General features: G+C 35.8%; 2 protein-coding genes across 3 annotated transcripts in view; one reads left to right on the plus strand and one right to left on the minus strand.

Moving 5' to 3' along the window:
- Positions 1–414: 414 nt before the first annotated feature.
- LOC132151503 (replication termination factor 2-like) overlaps positions 415–26,490 on the minus strand; it is a 33,693-nt gene continuing 7,617 nt past the window's right edge. Inside the window, exons 4-9 of one of the 2 annotated variants that reach the window (XM_059559638.1) lie at positions 25,084–25,223; positions 23,036–23,114; positions 11,416–11,529; positions 5,984–6,035; positions 1,958–2,029; positions 415–784 (exon numbers count right to left, since the gene is read on the minus strand). In XM_059559638.1, the coding sequence (XP_059415621.1) occupies positions 585–784; positions 1,958–2,029; positions 5,984–6,035; positions 11,416–11,529; positions 23,036–23,114; positions 25,084–25,223 (657 nt within the window). In that variant the 3' untranslated portion in view covers positions 415–584. The remainder of the gene's footprint in view (positions 785–1,957; positions 2,030–5,983; positions 6,036–11,415; positions 11,530–23,035; positions 23,115–25,083; positions 25,224–26,490) is intronic. The other variant, XM_059559639.1, reaches the window with a different exon arrangement.
- Positions 14,262–19,671, plus strand: LOC132151502 (beta-1,3-galactosyl-O-glycosyl-glycoprotein beta-1,6-N-acetylglucosaminyltransferase 7-like). Its single transcript, XM_059559637.1, has 4 exons — positions 14,262–14,458; positions 17,331–18,317; positions 18,465–18,560; positions 19,184–19,671. The coding sequence occupies exons 2-4, from the start codon at positions 17,366–17,368 to the stop codon at positions 19,423–19,425; spliced, it is 1,290 nt and encodes a 429-aa protein (XP_059415620.1). The 5' UTR covers positions 14,262–14,458; positions 17,331–17,365; the 3' UTR covers positions 19,426–19,671.

A 26,490-nucleotide genomic window follows, 5' to 3' on the forward strand; every position in this document is an offset into this window, starting at 1 on the left:
ACAGACTGCGAAAAGTCAAGAAACGGATAACTACATCAGATCTAATACGGTTAGACTGAGGCAGCGCTTATTCATAGACATCTACTGCCGCCCTGTGGACAAAAACAGTATTGAGGACCATTACTAACATATATCCAACAACAGTGCAGGATTTCTCCCAGATCGGACTTTTACTGTGTTCACAAATAATGCATGTTTAAAAGCACACTGTATAACTACTGTAGCTATTTCTATGAATACTGTGAAACGCACAATAATTACAACAGTGCAAATAATTATAACATACAAAGATATCAGCCTTTAAATGTGTTTTTAATACAGCTCATTTAAACCTTAATAAAGCATTTCAAGACCAGATGCTGCTGCAAAGCACGATCCAGTCAAAAATTGTATAATGGAAAAGACATTTAACACTCAAGCCAACATGAGTTTACTGAACTCTTATGCATGCAACTAAATTAAGATAATCTTATAAAGGTAAATAAAAATGCAATGTTGAAAAAGAAAGAGGTTAATACAATGCATTCATTTTGCTCCTCCACAGCCAGACCACTACAGAGCGAGCTTCACTAGGAAGAACACACTCAAAAGTGGTAAGGCGTGTGTGTGACCCAGTTGGATATCTGGTCTTTGGTACGTTTGGCCGAGCTGTGGGAGGTGAAGAGTGACTTGAAGGTTTCAGATTTGTCCTTCATGTCCTGGATCGATCTCTTACTGCCAATAACGGGTCCTAGGGGGGCCTTTAATGTCTTAGAGCACTCTCCGGATGTAGACGGTCCCGGAGCTGAGGAAAAAAAAAAGACAAGACACTGGAGTGATTGAACTGGATGCGTGACTTCTCATGGGGCAGACCGATCTTTAACATCCATTCTTAAAGGAATGGTTTAACCAAAATGTAACATTTTCTGAAAATGTTTCACAGTTTTGTACGACTGTCCTCTTAATATGTCATTGCACATGTTTATAAAGTTTTTTTAAAGTATTATAAACTTATTTTAAAGTCTTTCTAGAATATAGTCTGTCTCTCAGAACAAGACAACAGAGAAGCCTAACAATGTCCTTAAATGACATGACATTGGGGGAAATTCATTTGCTTGTTAATATCTCGTGTGGCTTGCAGATAGTGATGGCCAGTAAGATATTTTGTGTTATATTTTTTTTAAGCTGATATTACTGAGGACTTATGCTTTCACATTTGCATGATGTGTACTTAAATGCAAATTATATTTAAATGTACTGCCATTCAAAATTTGAAAATAACAGTAAAGACTTCTATTTCAAGTAAATTGTTCTCAAATAATCCTGAATAAACACAGCTTCTAAAAAAAATATTCATCAGCACAACAATAATAATAATAATCAGAAATGTTTCTCAAGCAGTAAATCAGTATATCAGAATGACTTCTGAAAATCATGTGACACTGAAGACTGGAGGAATAATGCAGAAAATCCAGCTTTACATAACAGAAATAAATTACATTTTACAATATATTCACATTGAAAAGAGTTATTTTAAATTGTAATAGTATTTCACAATATTTATTTTTTTTTACTGTATTTTTGACCTTGGTGATTATAAGTGACTTCTTTAAAAAACATGAATAAAACTTTCTAACCCCAAATTTTTGCTGCCATCTACTGTTGGAATGAAATACTACAATAAATTGCTTGCCACACACACTGCACAGTATGCATCCAGCCTACCATTTAAAAACAGTGTGTGAACAAGTATGCAATGCCTGTTTCACACGACCTGACCATGTTAATGCAGCAATACACTTCTTTTTGAAATTGCATCATATTTCCAGAACAGTTTCCTTTTTTACAAAATGATTAAATACATCGCAACCACTGACTAAGCATTTATGAAAAAAAAACACTGATATGATTGTGATTCACATATAGTTCAATTCCACATGTAAATCTAGCCCTTCTGTACTCTGGCATGCTGGGATACCTGAATCACTGCTGCTTTCTCCATTTAGTGATGTCGGTTTAGACTCTGCGGTGTCACAGCTTCCTGCCGTTACAAGAGAAAAGGAAGACAATATTTAGTAGTTTTACTAGTTTAATAAAGTACTACAATTAGTTGTTCTACCATCATTGGGAAGTTCAAACCGGTGTTATTTTACGATCACAATTGCAGTTAGATACTATTGCAGTTTTTATTGATATTTTAAATTAGTTTTTTATTTAATAATTTATTATCACATTCATTTTAAAATTGAAGCAGTTAATGTCTATATAGTCTGTAATAATTTTTATTTTTATAAATAAGTTTTTTTTTTTTTTTTTTTTTACACATTTCATTTATTTCTACATGCAGCTCACATTAAATGTTCAAAAAATGCACAACCATTTCAAAATAAGTGTATATGAATTTACAAAAGCTTATTGACAATCCAGCTCATATCATGATTTAGACCGTATCATAGTACTGAGACTGCTCTCCTTAGAGTTACAAATGATCTGCTCTTATCATCTGATCGTGGGTGTATTTCTCTATTAGTTTTATTGGATCTTAGTGCTGCGTTTGACACAATTGACCACAACATTCTTTTGCAAAGACTTGAACACTTTGTTGGCATTAATGGAAGTGCATTAGCATGGTTTAAATCGTACTTATATGACCGCCATCAGTTCGTAGCAGTGAATGAAGATGTATCATATCGATCACAAGTGCAGTATGGAGTACCTCAAGGCTCAGTACTAGGGCCGCTACTCTTCACGTTTTATGTTACCCTTGGGAGATCTCATCAGGAAACATGGTGTTAGCTTTCACTGTTATGCTGATGATACTCAGCTCTATATTTCTTCGCGGCCCGGTGAAACACACCAATTTGAAAAACTAATGGAATGCATAGTCGATATAAAAAACTGGATGACGAGTAATTTCTTACTGCTAAATTCTGAAAAAACAGAGGTGTTAATTATAGGACCTAAAAACTCTGCTTGTAATAACCTAGAACACTGTCTAAGACTTGATGGTTGCTCTGTCAATTCTTCATCATTAGTTAGGAACCTAGGAGTGCTATTTGATCGCAATCTTTCCTTAGAAAGCCACGTTTCTAGCATTTGTAAAACTGCATTTTTCCATCTCAAAAATATATCTAAAATACGGCCTATGCTCTCAATGTCAAATGCAGAAATGTTAATCCATGCATTTATGACCTCAAGGTTAGATTATTGTAATGCTTTATTGGGTGGTTGTTCTGCACGCTTAGTAAACAAACTACAGCTAGTCCAAAATGCAGCAGCAAGAGTTCTAACTAGAACCAGGAAGTATGACCATATCAGCCCGGTCCTGTCAACACTGCACTGGCTCCCTATCAAACATCGTATAGATTTTAAAATATTGCTTATTACTTATAAAGCCCTGAATGGTTTAGCACCTCAGTATTTGAATGAGCACCTTTTACATTATAATCCTTTACGTCCGCTACGTTCTCAAAACTCAGGCAATTTGATAATACCTAGAATATCAAAATCAACTGTGGGCGGCAGATCCTTTTCCTATTTGGCGCCTAAACTCTGGAATAACCTACCTAACATTGTTCGGGAGGCAGACACACTCTTGCAGTTTAAATCTAGATTAAAGACCCATCTCTTTAACCTGGCATACACATAACATACTAATATGCTTTTAATATCCAAATCCATTAAAGGATTTTTAGGCTTAATTAATTAGGTAAACCGGAACCGGGAACACTTCACATAACACCCTATGTACTTGCTACATCATTAGAAGAATGGCATCTACGCTAATATTTGTCTGTTTCTCTCTTATTCCGAGGTCACCGTAGCCACCAGATCCAGTCTGTATCCAGATCAGAGGGTCACTGCAGTCACCCGGATCCAGTACGTATCCAGACCAGATGGTGGATCAGCACCTAGAAAGGACCTCTACATCCCTGAAAGACAGCGGAGACCAGGACAACTAGAGCCCCAGATACAGATCCCCTGTAAAGACCTTGTCTCAGAGGACCACCAGGACAAGACCACAGGAAACAGATGATTCTTCTGCACAATCTGACTTTGCTGCAGCCTGGAATTAAACTACTGGTTTCGTCTGGTCAGAGGAGAACTGGCCCCCCAACTGAGCCTGGCTTCTCCCAAGGTTTTTTTCTCCATTCTGTCACCGATGGAGTTTCGGTTCCTTGCCGCTGTCGCCTCTGGCTTGCTTATTTTGGGTCACTTCATCTACAGCGATATCATTGACTTGATTGCAAATAAATGCACAGACACTATTTAACTGAACAGAGATGACATCACTGAATTTAATGATGAACTGTCATTTTGCATTATTGACACTGTTTTCCTAATGAATGTTGTTCAGTTGCTTTGACGCAATGTATTTTGTTTAAAGCGCTATATAAATAAAGGTGACTTGACTTGACATGTAATGTTTAACAGCTCATTAGTTAATGTACAATCAAAAAGCAAACATGAACCATGGCATAGCACATGTATGAACTGCACTAAATGCAGTCAGTGTGGTTTCTCCATTTCTGTGAGCTAAACAAAGAGTTTTGTTACCTGACTGTCTTCAGAGGAACATGTCTAAAGGTTGTGTGCCACTTCAAATACAGCAAAAACCCAGAAAACGGTTTATTTTCCTTTACACGGATTATACCTGACAACTAAGAATCACTGCTGTAGTTGCAAGAAATTTGATGACAAAATCCGGTTTTAATTCAATTTGTATTATGTCAGTGTGTTTTGTCATAGTTTTGAATGAACTGTCACCTCAGCTGATCTGTCATTATCTCACGGATGATCACGTCAACTTTACTTTAGCCTGATTTATACTGAAGCAATACTAAAAGGGTAGATACAAACTTCAGTGAATATTGACATTTAGTCCTGAACTGATAACGCCTGTCTGTCATTTCTACACAAAACTGAACATTTATACCTCACACACTTCAATGCACTTTCTATGGGGCTTTTTTGGGGGATTTTTGTGTATGTGTAAATTATATTCAACATTTTCAGACATTTTCATAGTGTCTTGTCTAGTGTCTGACTCAAAAAGCAGACTTTCATCACAAGCTTTATATTGGTCAAGATACACATTTGTGAATTGGTAACATCTTTAATTATGAGTTCTTTATAATCTAACACTGTTCGATATGCACGTCTACTTGCTTCGCTTGTCCGTGTAAAGTCACTCGCAATCTTTCAACAAATTTGTGTTGATGAAATGCCGGTAAAGCCGGTACAACCTTCTTGAGAACAGAATGTTATTTATATCTTGAAACTTTTTAGCTGGACATACATGTAACAATTTTTTAAATGTTACTTTTTTTAGAACGTTCATTGAACATTTAAAAGTACAATTTTAAAATTTACGTTCACGTTACATTTTGAACGTTCAGAGAATGTTTTCGTAACTTAATGGGAATGTTTGAAAACATAATTAAGAACATTATTAAAGACAAATGAAGCTTCTACTGGAAAAGTACAACTTTCACACAATATGTGCATATGGACAGGGCTGCTTACATACAGAAACATCCACCCACAGGAATCACGTCTGTAAGGTTAAACTAAACATTCTACCTAGAAAAAGTCTCCTTATCTCTCTTTAGATGACTCAACAGCTCAAACAATAAACTGAGATTTAAAACAGAACTGAAGTGCTGTATAACTACCCTTAAAATGAATAAAACAGCATCACAAAAGCAGCTCATATACTCGTACACTATACACTATTTTTGACTGTTTGTGACACAACAAAAGTTTGACAGCTTTGGCAAAGCACTTGAAGCTCAAAGCTCCTGTCTCTGTTCTCTATCTGTGTTCCACAGAGGAAATAACCAAGGCTTGGAATGATATGAGGGTTAGTAAATGACACCCAGTTTTCATTCCTGGGTGAACCAGTGTTTTAATTTGAAGCTACGGATGAAGCATGTCACAAGAAATACTCACTGTTCAGAAACTTTAATGTGATTTATAATGCAACTCTTATATGTTACAGTACCTGTTGAATCCTGCGCCTTGGAGACTTTAGTATCTTTGCTCTTCTTTGATTTCTGCCAAAGAAAAAAAAAAAGCCTAACATGAAATGTGTAATGAAAAACGTCTGGAATCACATTAAATAAAATAACGTGGAACTGAAAGAAAGAAAGGAAGGAAGTGAAAGCGTTTTTTTGCTTATTCAGTAATGCCTGGTTCAGATTACACGATTTTAGCCCGATTTTGCCACGATCCGTTTGACTTAGAGTCGGGACGCAAGATTCGTCGGGACGCAAGATTCGATCGTTTCATATCGTATAGTGTGTCATAGCGGGCGACAGCCTACGTTGCGTCTGCGATACTTCAGGACACCACGACAAAAAGACTAGCATGTTTAATTTTTTTCCGGTCCTCCACGACGGGTTCTATCACGTGTGACATTGACCAATAGGAGCACAGACGCATTTCCATTCACAGCTTTCAAAAATGCCCAAACGAAATAGAGACGATGGTGTTGCTAAGTGGAATTATGAAATGGAGGAAAGGTTCGTGGAGCTGTGGCAACAGTACTCCTGCCTGTATGATGTTTCATCGAGAGATTACCATGACAGAATTAAAAAAGAAAAATGCTGGCGAAAAATAGCAGAAGTACTTCAGCAACCCGGTGAGTAACTGACTGGAATTAGCATTAAGCTAACTAATCATTCATTAAATTGTACTTTGCTATAGAGAAACTTGTTTGTGTGAGTGCGATTATGTATGTGTGTTACGAGTGAGAATGCGTGAGTGTGTGTGAATGAGCGAGAGTGTATGAATGAGCGAGTGTGTGTGTGAATGAGTGAGCGAGAGTGTTTGTGTGTGTGTGTGTGTGTGTGTGTGTGTGAGCGAGCGAGCGAGAGTGTGTGTTAATGAGCGAGCGAGAGTGTGTGAATGAGCGAGCGAGTGTGTGAATGAGCGAGTGTGTGTGTGAATGAGTGAGCGAGAGTGTGTGTGTGTGTGTGTGTGAATGAGCGAGTGTGTGTGTGAATGAGTGAGCGAGAGTGTTTGTGTGTGTGTGTGTGTGTGTGTGTGTGTGAGCGAGCGAGCGAGAGTGTGTGTTAATGAGCGAGCGAGTGTGTGAATGAGCGAGTGTGTGTGTGAATGAGTGAGCGAGAGTGTGTGTGTGTGAATGAGCGAGCGAGAGTGTGTGTGTGTGTGTGTGAATGAGCGAGCGAGAGTGAGTGTGTGTGTGTGTGTGTGTGTGTGAGTGAGTTTATGTATGTGTATTATGTGAGTGAGTTTAAGTGTGTGTGTGTATGCATGTACATAGACTAGATTTTACATGTGCTAGATTAGTAATCTGATTTCTTTCCTACAGCCGGTGAGGTCCAAATAAAAGCTGCTTCCCTCCGAACACAGTATGGGAAAGTCCTCCGGTTAAAACCAAGTGGCAGCGGTGACAAAGAATTAACTTCCAGACAGAAGTGGATTTTAAAAAATCTCCAGTTTCTACAACCTTTTGTTGTCCAACGTATGTCTCAGTCTACACTGAATGTAAGTTTTGGCTAAAGGTTGTTACAGTACTTTCCAACTTTGACATACAGTTTGTGAGCTTTCTATACAAACATGTATTGTGCCATTACTTTTTATGCCTGATATTTTTTTTAAAAATGTAAAAAAAAATGTATCATAGTTGGATGACTTGGAACAGAGCATCACAGATGAGGGTGGTGAAGATCAGGAGACAGAGGAGGATGTGTCTGAGTCATCCACCTCCCTCCTCACATCTGGACCATCAACTTCACAAACCTCACTTGAAGCCTCATCATCCTACCAGCATCATCAGGTTTCAATCACTAATCCTGAAAGAGCACATAAGCCCAAACAAAAGTTACGGGAAAAATCATTTGATGAAGTTGAAATGGAGAAAGTAACTATTTTAAAAAAATTATCTGAAACACTGGTAGATGCTGGAAAGGATGTTGATCAAACATTTGCCAAACAGGTAGTGACTGAGATTAAGCTGATTAAAGACCCACTGACCAAAATGAGACTGCGTCGCAACATCCTTATGATGTTGTATGATGCGCATGAAAATGAGGCCAGATTAGCTTTACACCCAGACACACAGCGAGTGTTATGCCCCCAAACAACTTGGCAGGGACACACCAATTTTAACCAACTCTACCAAAATGCACCCAGTCATGTACCCCCTGTAACACTTCCAGTGAGCTATCTCAGGGCAGTAGAAGAGTCATATGACCAGGACATAAATGGGGTGTAAGTATTGATTGGTAAGTAAGTGATGGTGCAGTCACATTGTATCTTAAAAGCTTTTTTTTTTCTTCTTTTTTTTGTGACACTTTGAAAGTGGTTAATGTTTAATCTGTTCTGTAATATTTGCACATTTTAAAAGGATTCATTTTTGTGAGTAATTGTCCCTTTGTTAAAAATGTAAGACGTTTGAAATGAGTCAAGACAAGTCTTATTTGATTTCAATAAAAAAATTTACTAAAGAAAATGCATCTTGTGCATTTTTTTGAACGTATTTCATATTAATTTTAACCATTACAAATTCAAAAATGTTTAATGACACATATAATTAAGCCTTTAAAGGGTAAGTGTTATGTAAATATTAGTATAATATACAACCAAAACAAAGGTTGAAAACTTTAGTAAAATGTTAAGGGTTAGTTCACCCAAAAATGTGATTCTGTCATTAATTACTCACCCTCATCTCGTTCCAGACCCACAAGCCCCTTTGTCATCTTTGGAACACAAATTAAGATATTCAAAAATATAAAGTTTGGAACAACATGAGGGAGAGTAATTAATGGCAGTCACATTCACATTTTAATCACAAAATGGTTAATATGAAAAGATTTAATCAGTTGGTGTCCATGTTTAAATCATATTTTCCTGCCAGGAAACAGATCCAGCTGGTGAATGAAAATATGCTTTTAAACTGTCTCTCTGATTTTTGGCGACGGTTGTGGCATTCCGTGCACTGCTTGCTTCCACAGAGGGGAGTTCTCCATCCCTTCTCCATGCTCCAGGAACCTTGTTGTGATTGGCATCTTCCACATCTGCAAAGGTTGAAGGCAGGTACACATCAGATGCCTTCTTCCTCAGGAAGTTGTGCACACAGAGTGCAGCCAGTGTAACTGTTGTTACTTTCTCAGGCTCCAGTGCAATGTTGGAAAGAAAGACACGGAGTCTATTGGCTAAAATTCCAAACGCGTTTTCTACTGTACGCCTTGCCCTTGATAGCCTGTAGTTAAATATTCGCTGCCCATGGTCCAGATTTCGGAAGGGGTATGGCTTCATCAGATCGATTCGGAGAGGGAAAGCTTCATCACCAACAAATGCATAGGGTGAAGATATGTTGCTCCCTGGTAGTGGCTCTGGGGGTGGGACATTTAGCAGATGTCTGTCCATGGCAGCTCGGAGGTCTGACTGGCCAAATATTCCTCCATCTGACACTCTTCCTTGTACGCCAACATTGGCATAAATAAATTTGTAATCTGCGTCGACTACTGCCATGAGTACAACTGAAAATCTAGACTTGTAGTTGTGATATGTACTTCCAGAGTTTGCAGGTGGTTGGATATAGATGTGCTTTCCATCTATAGCTCCTAAGCAATTAGGAAACTGCCATTTGGTTTCAAATCCCATAGCCACCTCTCTCCACTCTGCCTCTGTTGTAGGAGTCTGAAAAAAATAAACACCATATATAATTAATACATGTAATGTTCTCTCATTTTTACAGAGGTTATACTTAATAAAAAAGTCCACTTATTATATATCAAAAACATATCCATAACTCTGGTTAAAACGCTTCGTTTTGGGAATTATTCAGTAAAGGCTTCTCTTTGTGTAAACCCACTGTCTTGAAATGTACGTCTGTTATTTACATCAAATGACTTACCTTTAAATGATCCTCCTTTAAGACGCCATACAAGGCTTGACAAGTCTCCATTACTATCTCACTGATAGTACTACGGCCGATCCGGTACTGGAAGCTTAGAGATCTAAACGTCTCTCCTGTGGAAGGAAGCATGTATAAGGTTTATAATGTATCATGGCCTGGATTTACAGACACAGCAAGATTAAGCACAAATTAGGCATTAAATGAGATGGAGCATTTAAGTAGCTTTTAACTTTCCTTAAAAACATTATCTTTATCTTAAAAAATGTCACTGACATATTTTAAGATAAGTCAGTGCAAATTACTTTTAGTTTAAACAGCTCAAACTTGCATTTTAGTCTGGGACTACCGGACTAGATTAAATTTTGTCAGTGAAACCAGGGTCATATAATTTTTTTTTAAATGTACTTTTTACCGGTAGCAAGGAATCGTAGGGTAATTGACAGCCTTATTCTTGCACTGATTGCTCTTCTCAGTTTTGTGTCCCTTCTTTGGATAAATGGTGTAACTTTGCCAAGCAAGTAGCTGAAATCCTCCACATCCATCCTAAGCAGATCACGAAAACCCTTCCTGTCACTGTCCTTCAGTGTAAAAAACAAACAAAAAAAAAAAAGTCAGGCTTTTTTTTCAGGGTTTTAGCCCATAGCAATGTTTAACTTATAAAACCTTCACACATAATGCAAAACTTCAAAACAATAAAAAAAAAAATATATATATGCCATGGAAATGGTATTGCAATTTTTATAATTGAGAGTAAGTCTATAGAGAATGGCATGGTGTTATGAAACGATCAAAGGCATTAAACTGATTTTTTTTTTTATTGTTAAAGGCTCAATTACCCATGTGACTGCATAACAATAATGGTTAACGTTACTTCTGAACATTAGAAGTATTTAATTAAACTGATGAACAAATAATTGTTTTAACAGTCTGTTTTTGAAATATCTTATCGTTGTGGCAAGCTAGCAACATTTATATTACTTTTACTACTGGCTAAAAGTACAAATATAGGCCTAACGTTATAAAAAAAAATATATATTTTACCTCAAGTTCTCTTTGAAGGATTGACAGTCCATACTGTCCTCTTCGTGCAATCCAGGAACGTGTCCATTGTCGGTTTTTCTTTCTTTTTTTATCTTTTTCTGAACACAAGACAGCCAATACGAAAATCGCCGCTTCATCCATTGTTTGTTTACGTTCGTTTCCGGAAGTCAGGCACTACTAGTTTCGCCTTCACGCGCGTCTTCAAAGACGGCACGTGATGACTGGTCTGGAAGAAACGTGTAGTCTGACATGGTTCTTGTCCACGACACGACAATATTTTAGGAGTCAAAATCGTGTAATCTGACACAGTGACTATCGCATAAGACGAAAAAATCGTGTAATCCGAACCAGGCATAAGGTTAGGGGGCATTTTCATTTCCTCATCTCTTATAAATTACACTACGGTAAAGGACTTTTCTTCAACTGGTAGTTGAGTTTTCATTCATAGCTTCCATCCCACATCCCAAAGACTTCTGCAATTATACACCAGCTAGACATCGGTTTACTTTTGCCGTTTTAGCCTTTGATCGGCGCTCCTCCATGGCCCTCTGTAGCTTCTCCACCTCCTCTTTAGTCCCATTCAGCATCACAAGGTTGTCTTCTTGGAAAGGATCTCCACACTACATATATAAAAAAAAAAACACAAAGTCATTTCATTCAACTGGCTTTAAATGTTTACTTTGAACAGCCGAATTCCCAGAACACATCTACACAGTCTTGATCATATTCTGAATTAGTCAAAGATAATTCAACTAACAGATGCAATAAACAAATCGTTCATGATTGACCCATCATCTGTACAGTACTACACCTGAACGAGAAAGACGAAGTTAATATATGCAAGCATTTTCAGAAGAGTGGCTAAACACACACGCATAGGGAGCCGACTTCCACCCAGTCGTGTTGACGTACATGCGTGCTGAACACGTGAAACAATACAAACACGATAACCATATGCCGACTCAAGCGTATATGTACATGCTTTATACACGTTTTTCCATTCGCTCTGTGCTGAACGCTTTTTTACCGTGAAAAATGTTTTTGTGTGGACACTGTTTAATGTTTTCAAATGGAAAAAAAGAAGAAAAAAAAACACATAAAACACAAATAATTAATAAGCTTGTTGTGAATGTACCCTGATAATATTGCTCAGAAATAGTGACAAAAATGATGTAAAAAAATGTCTCTCTCATGAAACGTCGTTTAAGTAATTGTATATTTGAAGATGAATTTTTTATGAACACAAATATTCGAAATGCATCATTTAAAAAAAAACGCCATCCCTGAGATTAAACAAGGCTTGAGATAATACACCTTAACTGGAAGCAGATGTAACCTATATGTCTTTACGAGGGTTGAAAAAATGTATACTACTAGTTAAGTTTAGACTCAATTATGACTATTTTCCTCACTACACTGAAAAAAAATAAAAGTAAAAAAACCTTACAAATTAAAAGAATCTGAAAAAAAATTGCTATTATATTAGGACATTGCAACACATTTAATTACATTTTGAAGCATAAAAACATACTCTAATAATACTTTAACGTATTTACTATATATATATTAAATTAAAAATTTATGCATTTAGCAGACGCTTTTATCCAAAGCGACTTACAGTGAACTCATGCAATCAATTTTTACCTATCATTTTTTACCTATTATTTTTTCCCGGGGAATCGAACCCCCAACCTTGCGCATTATAGCGCAATGCTCTACCAATTGAGCTACAGGAACATATATATATATATAAAATTATATATTATAATAATTATATTATATTATATTACATTATATATATGTATATATATATATATATTGTTTTATAATTTTTTTATTGTAGTAAAGTCATGAAATCTTTGATAACACACAATGCAAGTATGGGAAATATGATGTGACCACAAATGTAAAACAAATAAATCAGAGCTTTGTTAAATGTCAGAAAATAGTTGAAATTACCAATTAACTAAAAAACTATCTGAAAGCAAAGTGCACAAACCAGAAAACTGTTAATGAGTCACAAAACAGGTTATAAAGCGGGTATGACGGCTTTGCCTGGAAATCAGAAAAAATGTTGCAACGATGAAGAAGTTTACTGAAAGCCAAACACACACAAATGTCAGGCATTCAGCAGCAGCTATTGTCCTGCGCACACAAGAGCACTAATCTCTCGCGCTCATCAGCAAACACAGACCCCCGTCCCTCAGGCTCAGCACGACAGTTTCCTTCAATCTCTGAGCTCAAGTGGGAAGAAACAAGGAGCTGATGCATCTGGAATCATATTTATCTGCAAAGCAGGCATTTTTTACCAAGTTTTTTTTTTTTTTTTTTAGCTTGGCTGTCCTTGACTGCCATTCTTTAAGTACAGGACCATTATTAGTCAACTGTAAACTGAAACCATATTAAAACGCTAACTGTAACTGAATTAACACATTTTAGATCTTATGATGCACATTATTAAAAAACAAAAATTACATATATCTCAATTTTAGGTCTGATCACATTAAATTAAATTTCCTTGTTCACATTCCAAATGCAAATGATACAAAATAAATGACTAAATAATGACAAAATTGTCATTTTTATGCAACATAGCAACGATTTGTTTAAAAATATAATCGAGTCAATTTGAAATAAAAATAGACTCCTTAATGCACACTTCTGATATGATTGTGCACAATTTCCTCAATGCACATTATAGCATATTTAAAAATAATATTTGCAATAAAAATGTAAATTTTTGGTCTGTTATATACATAAAGATACTGTTCATGGACTGCGAGTTATTGAAGCTTGACCGTCTTTCTTCACATTCTAACGTGATTACATGATGTCAGAATTTTCATTTTATGCATGACAACACCTATTTGTTTTGAAACGGACCCAGTCATTAACTAATTCCCAAATTCCTGATCATATTGTGCATCAATTCCTGATTGCGCATGACTGAACATTAAAAAAGCGTTTTTGCAATACAAATTTTAACTTGCTATACATGGACTGCTACATTTTACACATTAGCCTTTGTGTTATTACTGAAGCTTGACCTTATTCACACTCACAATGCAAATAGCAAAAAACATGACAAAATAATGACAGAATTAGCAAGTATTAATTTACAAATTTGACCAACTAATTCCCCAATGCTATTGTCAAACGCAAACCTGAAACCATGTAAAAACATCTAACCAGTTCTGATGAGTACAATAGGTTACGGAACTGGTTAGACATTGTGCTAAAGATGAAAGACCAAGAGCAAAAGAGGTGCAAATTACAGCATGAACTGGACCAATCATTTTCACCTCCTCATGCTCCTCCTCCCTTTCTCTCATGGGGAGAGTTACCAAGCAGCTAAGCCCCAGTCGTGGGAGGTCATTACAGCAACAACAAGCTCACAGCGGTTTCACTCTCTCACAGAAAGGCAGACGCACTGATAGCCAGTGCTCGACGGAGGAGCCTTTTAGACAGAGGTCATGTGGATGTCAGTGCGTTTGTGAATGTTTAATCCCATTGCTCATTTACTGGAGAGGGAACGGCTTGAGCTGAAAGGTAAGCACACTCTGACTCGGGGATTTATTGGGCTGCGCCTGATGCACTAGATGTTTATGCTTCAGAAAACCAAAACAATGTATAATGTTTAAAGGCTGGTTATCGACTCTTAGTAGAAAGGAAGTTGAAACAATATTTCCTCCATCAGGACAATGTTAGCGTTACTAATCTGTTGCTCTTGAAGCCTGAGGTTTGACACATTTGTTATCTTAGCAGGTGTTTTAGAAGTTCATTTGCTAGCTAACGACTACCAAAATTAATCCCTTTTTCAACACAGACCCATGTAATGGCACTGAGATTGTATCACCAATGAAAGCATATGCACTAAAGCTCAGGAGGTTTTCTACTCAAAGTGCACTGTGATTTATAATTAACACCACTGTAGAGCTGGAATGAGTCTAAGTGCAAGTTCAAGTGCTGTTTAAATGTGCACTTCCTTGAATCAAGAGTCAAGATTTGCTAAACATTATATACATTTGCTTTAGATGAAATTAATCAATCAGTTCATCTGATGCAAATTTGTTTCAAACCTGCTTCCAGGGTTTAAAATTAAGTAAAATTTCCTACTAGCCATGAAACAGTAATTTACTTTGCTTCATGAAAAATGTATTACAATGGAAAAATAGCTGCCTTTACCATTGTGTAACACAAATGATCACATGTGAGATCTGTCATACATGGCACCGGTCACACACAAGTATGAACATGCATTGTGCTCATGATATCTTTATATGGTGATGGTGTTATCTGAGGAACATTACGTTTTCGGCATTTTAGAAAAATCCTTGATGTAAAATTTTCCACTGAGGTAGAAGTAGCACATGTGTTTATTACTAAATGGAATCGATTCTAAACATGTCTTTTCCCCGTGCATATGGCACGTGTGTGTGCGCGCGTGCTAGAGACAAACGAGGCGAGCTTCATTGCACAAGATATGCCAACCACATTTAACTGCAACTTGACAACTCGAGCCAAACAATAAATAACAGGTCACATATTATGTGATGTTGACAGAACAGTGTGAGCTTTTCATTCTTTAAGGTGACAATGTCAGCATGTTTTATAAACCTCTGAGGATTCATTAAACGACTTGAGTTAAAACTGATCTCCAAAGCTCATTTGTGTCCAGCAACTGGGACCTCCAGCAGTGAAGGCAACTCTATGGGGTGCAATTAAAAGGAAACCCAAGGGTTGCTACGCTTAGAAAAGAGTTACATCCAGGTGGGAAAAGATGTTTGTAGCCTTATAGAGATGTGAAGGCAAACGGTGATAGGGACCACACCATTATGCGTCATTATGAGAGTAAAAAAAATGCTTCTGAGTAATAGAAACACCCCGTACAAAAATACTGCAGATGTTTATCTATGTATGTAGTGATATGATAACTTCTGTCCCTGACTTCACAACACAGCTAAGATGGAGCCACCCAAAACATGTGCTCTAAAACTGCTCTGGAGTTTAATGTCATGACATGATCCAGATTCATATCACTGATCAATAATGCAAAAAATATAAGTATTTTAACCATCTAGATGTGTAGATGTTTATTAGCTTAAATTAAGTTTGAAATTAGCTAAAATAAAATAAACACTCATTAATACTAGTTTATGTTAACTTCTATTTATTAGTAACATTATATTTGTATAAATTTAATTAATACATTGCATTTTGAATGTACATGACATATTGAATTAACACAGTTAAAAAAAAACTTGTTTATTACTAGTCCATGATATCTAATGCATTAACTACTGTTAATACTATTGTAAAGTGTTACACTTAATGTCTAATTAATGATTGCATGATATTGATTACCACAAAAAAATCAACGTGACTTATTTGCTTTAAAGCACAAAAACTATTTAATAACAAATATTATTATCTTATTATTATTATCTTTTTGAAAGAAATGAATATTTTTATTAATCAACGATGCATTTAATTAATTAAAAGTGCCAGTAAAGACAGTAAACACATTTATGTTACAAAAGATGTCTATTTCAAATAAATGCTTTTCTTTTAACCTTTCTATTCATCAAAAATTCATGAATTCAAATGAAATTCAAAAATTCATCAAAAATATATGAAGCAGCACAACTGTTTTCAACACTGATAATAATCAGTGCAGTAAATAATCATATTAGAATGATTTCTGAAAATCATGTGACACTGAAGACTGGAGGAATGATGCTGAAAATACAGCGGAGCATCACAGGAATAAATTACGGTTTACAATATATTCACATAAAAAACACCTACTTTAAATTGTAAAAATATTTCACATTATTACGGTTTATACTGTATTTTTAATCGAACAAATGCAGTCTTGATGAGAATAACAGACTTCATTATCAACAAATACATTATCGTTCAAATACAAATACATCAAATTGTTTTTGTTGGAAGTCGTGGCCTATTGGTTAGAGAGTCGGACTCCCAATCCAAAGGTTGTGAGTTCGAGTCCCGGGCCGGCAGGAATTGTGGGTGGGGGGAGTCAATGTACAGTTCTCTCTCCACCTTCAATACCACGACTTAGGTGCCCTTGAGCAAGGCATCGAACCCCCAACTGCTCCCTGGGTGCCGCAGCATAAATGGCTGCCCACTGCTCCGGGTGTGTGCTCACAGTGTGTGTGTGTGTGTGTTCACTGCTCTGTGTGTGTGCACTTCGGGTGGGTTAAATGCAGAGCACAAATTCTGAGTATGGGTCACCATACTTGGCTGAATGTCACTTCACTTCACTATCAAGCTTAGTCTCTGTAAATGGCTGATGTGCTTATTTAATGATTGACAGAAAGGGGAATGTATATTTGAGTAATTCACAATGCTGAGATAAGTTCTCCTCTTATTATTTTCCTTATCTTCTCGGTTTCAGGAGGTCTATAGCTGCTTTTCAGATGCTGGACTATTATGGTCCAGCTTGAGAACACCAAGTGCAGTTTTCTCTTCTGCATTGGAGTCTGCATCTTAATATGTTCTGCCATCTACCTGAAAGCCAAAATACCCAAAACCTCTCTTCCATCAACTGACTTGAGCAGCCAAACCACAACAGCACCACAAAGCTGTGACATACTTCCCCCTGCGACTCCCGGGTTTACATGGCAGCAAAAAGACTGTAAGAAAATCAGCTATGAGACCAAACCGGACACAAACTGCACTCTATTGCAGTCAGATCTGCACTTTATCATGGAGCCGTTGAGCAAAGAAGAAGAAGACTTCCCTTTGGCTTTCATAATCACTATCCACAAAGAGCTGGAAACTTTTGTGCGGCTACTGAGAGCCATTTACGCTCCACAGAATGTGTACTGCATTCACATAGACGCTAAAGCGGTGGAAGAATACAAGACAAGCATCCGAAACCTAGTTGGGTGCTTCTCGAACGTCTTTGTGGTGTCCGTCAATGAAAATGTTACTTACGCTGGCTTCTCCCGTCTGCAGGCTGACATCAACTGCATGAAGGACCTGGTGAAGTCTCCAACAAAATGGAAAAGAGTTATAAACCTGTGCGGCCAGGACTTGCCAATCCAGACCAACCTGGAGCTAGTCCGATACATGCAAGGACCCGAATGGAAAGACAGGAACATGACGCCGGGAATCAAGCAGCCACCCACTATGAGGCACAGGACTGAGTTTCAGTACGAGGAGGTAAAAGGCACCCATGTTGCACCAAAAGGCAAGGGTCAAAAGAAGGGACCACCTCCTCACAACCTAACAATTTACTTCGGGACTGCTTATTACTCCTTAACGAGACCGTTTGTGGAGTTTGTCCTCAGCGACAAGGTAGCCAAAGACTTGCTGGAGTGGTCTAGAGACACCTTCAGCCCTGATGAGCATTACTGGGTGACTCTAAATCACATGAATGGTAAGTCAGAACACAATGATCAAGCATATGGTTGCCTTTTAAACGCAATATGACTGTGTTAGTTCAAGTCAGTGATTAAGCATGATATCAACTGCTCAGAAGCATGTGGTCCCCCAATCATAAAATTGGTTTTGCATGTTTATTCAGAAGCACCTGGCAGTTATGTCGAAGGCGGATGGCAAGGTAACGTTCGTGCAATCAAATGGAAGGACCAAGAAGGTACAGCACACCAGGGCTGTAAAGGTACGAGACCTTTTAATACATTTTACACTGGCATTAATGCATTAAGCAGATAATTGTATCCAAAGGTTCATCCACAGCAATCTGTCACAGAACCAACAATATTTTTAGTATACAATGTTACGTTTATTCAGGGATTCTGCAGGTTTTATGAAGGTAAAATTAATGTTTTTTTTCCAAAGAAAAATAGTGTCTCCAATAGTAAATGTCTGGTATTAGCAACCCTTCAAAAAAAAAAAAATCTTGGGTTGAATATGTTCAGTTTGCATTTCAAGTAAATGGATCTTGATCTAGATGGATCTAGATATTTGTATTAGAAAACAAAGCAAAAATATCTGCGAAATTTTATGCAATGCCTTCATGAATTTAAGACTTTCGGCTTTGAAACAAGACCTTTTTAGGCCTTAATTATTTAGAAGGGGTGAATTAAGACTTTATGAGATACACAGATACCCTGTTAACATAAAGCTGGATATTACAGCTCTTGATTAAAATACTGCATTTAATTAAGACTGTGCCAATCAAGTCATAAAACATGTTCCTAACAACAGGCTTTATTTTCATGCAAACACAGGATTTCAATCTCGTGTCTGTGGATACAAAAACCATTGTGTTTGTTTCTAAAGGGCGATACATCAGGGATATCTGCGTTTACGGGATTGGTGACTTACCATGGCTTATCGAAAGTGAGAGCATGTTCGCAAATAAATTTGAGACCGCAAGTTTCCCCGAAGCCCTGGATTGTCTAGAACTGTGGCATCGGCATAAAGTTCTCCAGCACGCCATGGTTCCCATTCAACCATCATGGCGTCTCACCACAGAGGTTGAAGTCATCAACAGCACACTCATTTCAAAACCAGATGACTGATTCTGGGCAAACAACAGCGAAAATGGAAATTCACACCATTTACAGACTTGTCAACTTCTGCATGCTGAAAACCCTTTATCACGAACATCACTTCATGATGTGTGATATCAGTAAACACTAGTTCCTCTTGCCTTTAAAGTGCAATCTCTCATGGACACAGCAGACATGAAGGAAGAAACAATAGAAACCTCAATGGAACATTTTCTGCTTTACGGAGCAAATTTGTTGTTGCTGATTGTTATGTGAGTGATGAGTAATATAACTGTTGCACTGTTAATAGTAATCGTAATTTCTATTTATTTTTATTTATTAAGTGCAGCATAATGCATCGTTTCAAATAATAAAGAATGAAGGCATAGCAATCCTTGGCCAGGTCCGTGATACCACAATAACTGCTATTTCAATTTGTTCATGCATGTTCAAACAATTCATTGCATCCAAAATAAAAGTTTTTGTTTACATATTGTGTGCACAGTGTATATACACACACAAACACATATACATATACAGTACAGACCAACAGTTTGGAAACATAACTATTTTTAATGTTTTTGAAAGAAGTTTCTTCTGCTAATCAATCTTGCATTTATTTGATCAAAAATACAGAAAAAAATGTAATATTGTGAAATATTATTACAATGTAAAATAATTGTTTTTAAATTTATTATACTTTAAATTATCATTTATTTCTGTGATGCAAAGCAGAATTTTTAGGATCATTATCACATGATCCTTTAGAAATCATTCTAATATGATGATTCATTATCAAAGTTGGAAACAGTTCAGCTGCTTAATATTTTTTCAGAACATGTGATACTTTTTTAGGATATTTTGATGAATAAAAAGTAAAAAAAAAAAAAAAAAAAAAAAGAAGCTATGTTTTTATAAAATCAATACTTTTATTCAGCAAGGATGTGTTAAATTGATAAAAAGTGATAGTAAAGAAAATATATTATTAGAATATATATTATTAGAACTTTTTATTTTATTTTGAATAAATGCAGTTGTTTTTAACCTTTTATTGATCAAATATATGAGACAGCAGAACTGTTTCCAACACTCATAATAAATCAGAATATTAGAATGATTTCTAAATGATCATGTGATAGACTGATGTTACATGTGACACTGAAGGCTGGAGTAATGATGCTGAAAATTCAGCTTTGCATCACAGGAATAAATTATTTTTTAAAGTATATTTAAATAGAAAACTACTATTTTAAGTTGTAATAATTTTTCACAATATTACTGTTTTTTCTGTATTTTTGATCAAATAAATGCAGGCTTGATGAGCAGAAGAAACTTCTTTCAAAAACATTAAACATAGTAATGTTTCCAAACTTTTGGTCTGTACTGCATATATATATATATACACATATATAATAATATGGTAATATATTATTATAAATAATACTTTTTAACAACAGTCAAAGGGTGCTATCCTGTGATATACACAGTAACTGACCAAACATTTTGAAAATATTGTGATTTTATTTTTTACTTGCAAAGCCAATCCTTACTCACTTGTTTAGGGACCGTCGTTATGGCATGTCATTATAATACTTTCATAATGTATTCCATATATTATCAATTTGTAAATGTTCATGAAAACTATGTACACATGAACATCTGCTCAAGTCAATTGTGATTTCAACACTGATCATATTCTGTAGTCTCTGTGCTTTATTTTCAGTGCTGTCAACTGTATTGAATCGTTGAACCCCCAACCGAACACATCAAGCACTTTCATTTCCACTGTGATCTTAATAAATGTGACTCTTTAGTAACTTTAGTACCAACTTTGGTAACAGCAATGTAAATTATTTGACATAGACAGAGAGACATATGTTAGCCATTATTTGTATATGTATAATATCCATTTCTTATTTTAAACATTTACATAATGACCACTATTAGCCATTTAGTCAAAGTGGCACTACAGCTGACGGTGTACACTTCCATTCATGTGTCATCCATTTGCAAACAGAGACATAAATGTTTTCTCAATTCATGTGTTTTTGAGGAGAGATGTGTTTCTTCTTTATGATCATTTTCACCTGGAGGATGGAAAGCAGGTGAGCAGAACTCGCATGCAAAAGATATCTTAGTATAGGAAAAAAACATGCCACTGAAGCATATCCTTATTTCTAATTTATATTTTCTGGTGTTTATTTATTTTGCATTGAATCGTAAAAAATGTGATTAAATCTGATTTTATTTGACAGTTATTATGTAAAAAATTTAATAAATACATTTCAATACTTATTTTGGCTCATGGTCCTCATGTTTGCTTTCTGGCCATTTGTATTAAATGATTTAAGCACCTCTGTTCTAAACAATACTGCAAAAAAAAAAAAAAAAAAAAAAAAAAAAAAAAACGATGTAGCATCCAATCTAATCAGCTTTCCCTGCTGTTAAAGACAGAATCAAAAAAAAAATCAAAATCAAATCAAAATCAAAACCTAGATGCACGTAACACAATTCATAACCACAAGCTATGATTAACAGCACCAATAATAGTTAAATAGTTGCTTGGAAATGGATAATCATTAAAGGTTTTTATACTATTTTCAAATATTACTGAATGTTTGTCCATGCAAGCACAGCACACCATGCTGCCGTCTTGACTTGTTTCCCTATTTCCACCCTAAATGCTTGGATTCATTGAGAAAAATACCACAGAGAAAAGCCAGCTAGCTGAGCCTGAAACCAATTAGACCGAGGCAGGGGACTGAGAGGTTAATGATTCACTACTGAGTGCACTCATTAGTCACGGTCAAACTCCTTCCAATTGAAAACACAGCAGAGAAGGTGACAAAGAAAAACAGCCAGAGTTCAACTCAGAGCTTATCTTCACCTGTGATAATAACTCATTATCCATATCTGAAACTGACAAACAAGATATATGTGAGTGACTACTACTGTGTGAAAGTGTGTCTTACAGTTAGAAAACCAATGCATGTCTGCGGTACAGCATCTGAAAGTGTGATTTATTGTAAACTGAGTCAAACAGCAAGAATAGCTTTTATATAGAAATCTGACTGTTTGTTAAACTAGTTCTATTAACCTATACTCTACTGTTCAAAAGATTTGAATAATTAGGATTTGTTTTTATGATATGAAGTCTATTCTGCTCACAAAGGCTACATTTATTTGATCAAAAATACATCAAAAACTGTAATAGTGTGATATAGTTTTACAACTTAAAATAGCTGTTATAATTTTTTTTTTATACATTTTAAAAAAATATCACTGTAACATACAAAAGTGCTATGAAAAAACTCAATCTGCAAAGTTGGACTACAGACAAACAAAATAGCCTTTATGAAAAACTGAATGCTGAATACGATAAGCTCTATTAAAAACCATTACCTCTGATCGACATTTAACTAAAATCATCTATGTGGACATAATCTTCCATAAAGTAAACGATGAATTACATATGTCTTATGCAAATGATCATTTACGGTCTAAGGTTTTAGGAAGATTATTAACATATAGCTGGTTTAATAAAGCGTCTACACAAAGACAAAATGAAGAGATGAGTGCCAAAACAGAAAACAGAAATGTGAATGATGTAAGAGAATCGAGAACACTGCTTTTCACCAACCTTGTGGCAGATTTCGGTCTTGACCTCTTTGAGCGCTCGTTCTGAGAAAACACACCCACAGGTCTGTAGGTACAAAAACCTGCAGGAAACAAACCCAATGAGATTACCAGCACAAGAACCAACAACAACAACAACAACAACAGAAAAACAGCTAAATGTCAATAGTAATCGGTTTGACTGCTCATTTAACAATGTGACCGGCCAGAAATCGGAACTGAGCGGTTTTTGCTTAAAATATGCGATCGCAATCAGCCGGTTTTTGGTCTTTTTTCAGGAGATTTTTCCGGAAGTGCGCCCGCGTGCACATACTACATTGTAATCATTCGCTATCGTGTCATTTGTGTGGAATTATTTCGAAATCTGTGCACAGGACACGGGCAGCCGATCAGCACTGGAAGTGCAGAGCTACACGTCTGAGACACAGATTGCAGGAAGTGAACAGCCGTTGTTGTACTGGTGCACAAATAAGATCCTTTCCTGCTCACTGAAGCTACGTGAGCGTACTGTATCTGTCACGCCCTGCACAAGCGGATACAGTGAGGATGTTCAGCTCAACTTCTCACGTGTTGGATGAGAAACGAAACTGACTAAACTGTGACAAAACTGAAATGCTTTTTTTTTGTTTTTTTTGTGAAGTAGAACTTGCATACACGTTTGAGAAGCCAGAAGTAAACGTCAGTTCTGTATAGGATGATTATTTTTATTTTACCTTAAAATTACATAGACTTAATTTGATTTAACAATCACCTGCTGTATCACACTGAAAAAAAAGTGTTTCATTCATCCAATTAAAACATTTTCAGGTTAATGATTCACATCAAAAAATTTTAACTTGAGCTAATAGTTATTTTATTTTTTTTATTGGATGAATGAAACACTCACAATGAAGCATATTTGTTGCTTTGTTACATTTTGGAATAAATTATATAGCATACTCTTTAGTTTCACTGGTAAATACATTTTTTTTTATTTAAAACCAAAATTAAAAACTAAAACAAATATTGAATGCTGATTAAGAAACATCTTACTGAATGTGTGTTGATTGTGTTGTTTGGATTGTAGAACTATGCAGTTATTGCTTTTAATTTCACATGGTTACAGTTAATCTTTTCATTTAAGGCCAGTTCAATGTAGTCTCAACCCAATTCAGAAACAAAAGCTAAATGCTGATGTCTGTAGCATCTATGTTCGTACTGAATGTAGGGTACTTACTGTGCAGTTACTGCCGTTAATTTCAGATGATAACGGTTATTGTTTTCAATAGCCAAAAGCCAGTTTGGCCTATTAAATACCAAATAAACATCTTGTTTATTTATACTTTCCTTCTTTCTTGTTTGTTGCTTAAAGAAAAAAGAAAAAAATTGGAAATCGGAATTGGACAGTTTGCTTGTAAAAAATCAGTATCGGTATCGGCCATGAAAAATTATGATCGCTGCATCACTATTTTAAACTTTAAAGTACAGCAGCCACTTAAGTCACATTTTAAATCATATGAATGTTATTAGATAGCAAAATATAAAAGTGATTTGAATATTATACACACACACACACAACTGGTCATGGTTTAAATTTTACAAATGTGTTTCCAAATGATGAAATTAATGTAATTTACTAATATTAACAAGTTTAACCTCACTGCAAAGTGTCACCAAATAAAGTTAGTTCAGAGAAAAGCTCTAGAAGAACTGGTTTTAGATTACATTTTTTTTTTTTTTGATATTTTCAAAATAGTATTATTAATTAACAATATTTTAACTGCATTTATTAATGGAGATTAATGTTGATTGCTATATATACCGATAAATGTATTGTTTAAAGTTGAATAATTAATATGGTTAATATATGAACGAACACAAATTAAAAATGACCATTTATAAACTAATACATGCTGTAGAAATTGTTCATTGTTATTTTATGAAACCTAATGCATTAACTAATGAACAACTTAAACATACTGTAAGCAAAAGTTTTTTAGTTTTTCTATGGTCTATGCAACAACATTAGTGTCCAAATCCTTATTGCATGTGAGCTGAGAGATATGGTCTTACTTGTGTTTTCCATTCATCTCCAGACCAACCACAGGACAGATGAACATGCTGCAGTGCATGTCCTCATAACAGTCCCCTTTAATGTTGCGCCTCTCGCCTTTCCACGCCGGGTTATCTGTCAGATTCAGCTCCTTCACGTCCTGTCAAACACACCAGAGTTATGGAGTTAACTAAAACTATAAGAAAAGTTGATATATAAAATAATACGTTAACTAAAAACGTACTTACTCTGACCTGTACTTATAAAAATATATGAAAGAATAAGCCATTGTACTATACTTTCATATATTTTCAATGACTTCTAGAAGACAAATGGGTAAAACACATCTTGATTAACTTCAAATTCAAGGACCTTTCAAACACTTTCCAGGTCCAATACACTCAAACTCAAGGACTTAATGTAGGGACACATTTCAAGTGAGAGTGAGGTTACATCGTGTTTTCTTGTAAGATACTAGGGCTGTCAAAATGGCCGAAAAACTAAATTCGAATTTGTAAATAAATATTATCAAAATTCGAATTATATTCAAATTTAAAATGCATAATTTCAGTTAGGTGGAAGGAAAGCTTTTGGCTTCTCTTCTGGTGCCACAAAATATTACTAATGCACGTTTATTCAAAGAATAAGAAAATGTGACTGTGAAAAAAGTGCCTAATAGTTAAAATAATGTTTATAAACCAATTATAATTAAGTAGCTTAAAGAACTATAAACAAAACGGCATCATGTATGCATGCATAGTTTAATACAAAGGGGTGAAAGCCAATCACACAGAGTACATCTTTCATTTTAACATGAGAGGCAGTGGGTGTCACAGTGTCTGGGTTGTGTTCCCTGGGTTCCCACTAGGTGTCCTCAGTTCCCACGGTGTTTATCATATCATCACTTCCTGTCTCCTTATTTGGTCACCTTCCTCCTTGTTTAGTTAATTGATTGTTTCCCCACCTGTCTCCTGTTTCCCCATATCCTTTTGTGTATTTATACTAGGGATGGGACGGTATGAAAATTTAATATCACGATTATAGTGACTAAAATTATCACGATTATCAATATTATCACGGTTTTGTTGAAACGAGATGAAAGTGTTCAAAAATAGTTGATGCTCACACTGAAAACATTTCAGCAAGTTTTATATTTGATAATCAACAAACAACTAATAAAACAAGCAACTCTATGCACTTAATTTAAAGAAAGATTAAATTCTGTGGCATTTCCTTCCTTACAATGAAAAGTGTAGAAGCATAGAAAAGCATAGAAAAGTCACTGACTTTCGCCATTCCTTCTCGAAAAAAAACAAAAAAAACATTGTGCGCTGCGCTTGCGTCAGACTGTTGCTGGCTGGACATGATTTAATAGTGAGTTATTAAAACCGCGATAATCAAACACGGTTTTAATGATAATTCATTTT

The sequence above is a fragment of the Carassius carassius genome, chromosome 10 (genome assembly GCF_963082965.1).
Source record: "Carassius carassius chromosome 10, fCarCar2.1, whole genome shotgun sequence".
Lineage (NCBI taxonomy): Eukaryota > Metazoa > Chordata > Actinopteri > Cypriniformes > Cyprinidae > Carassius > Carassius carassius.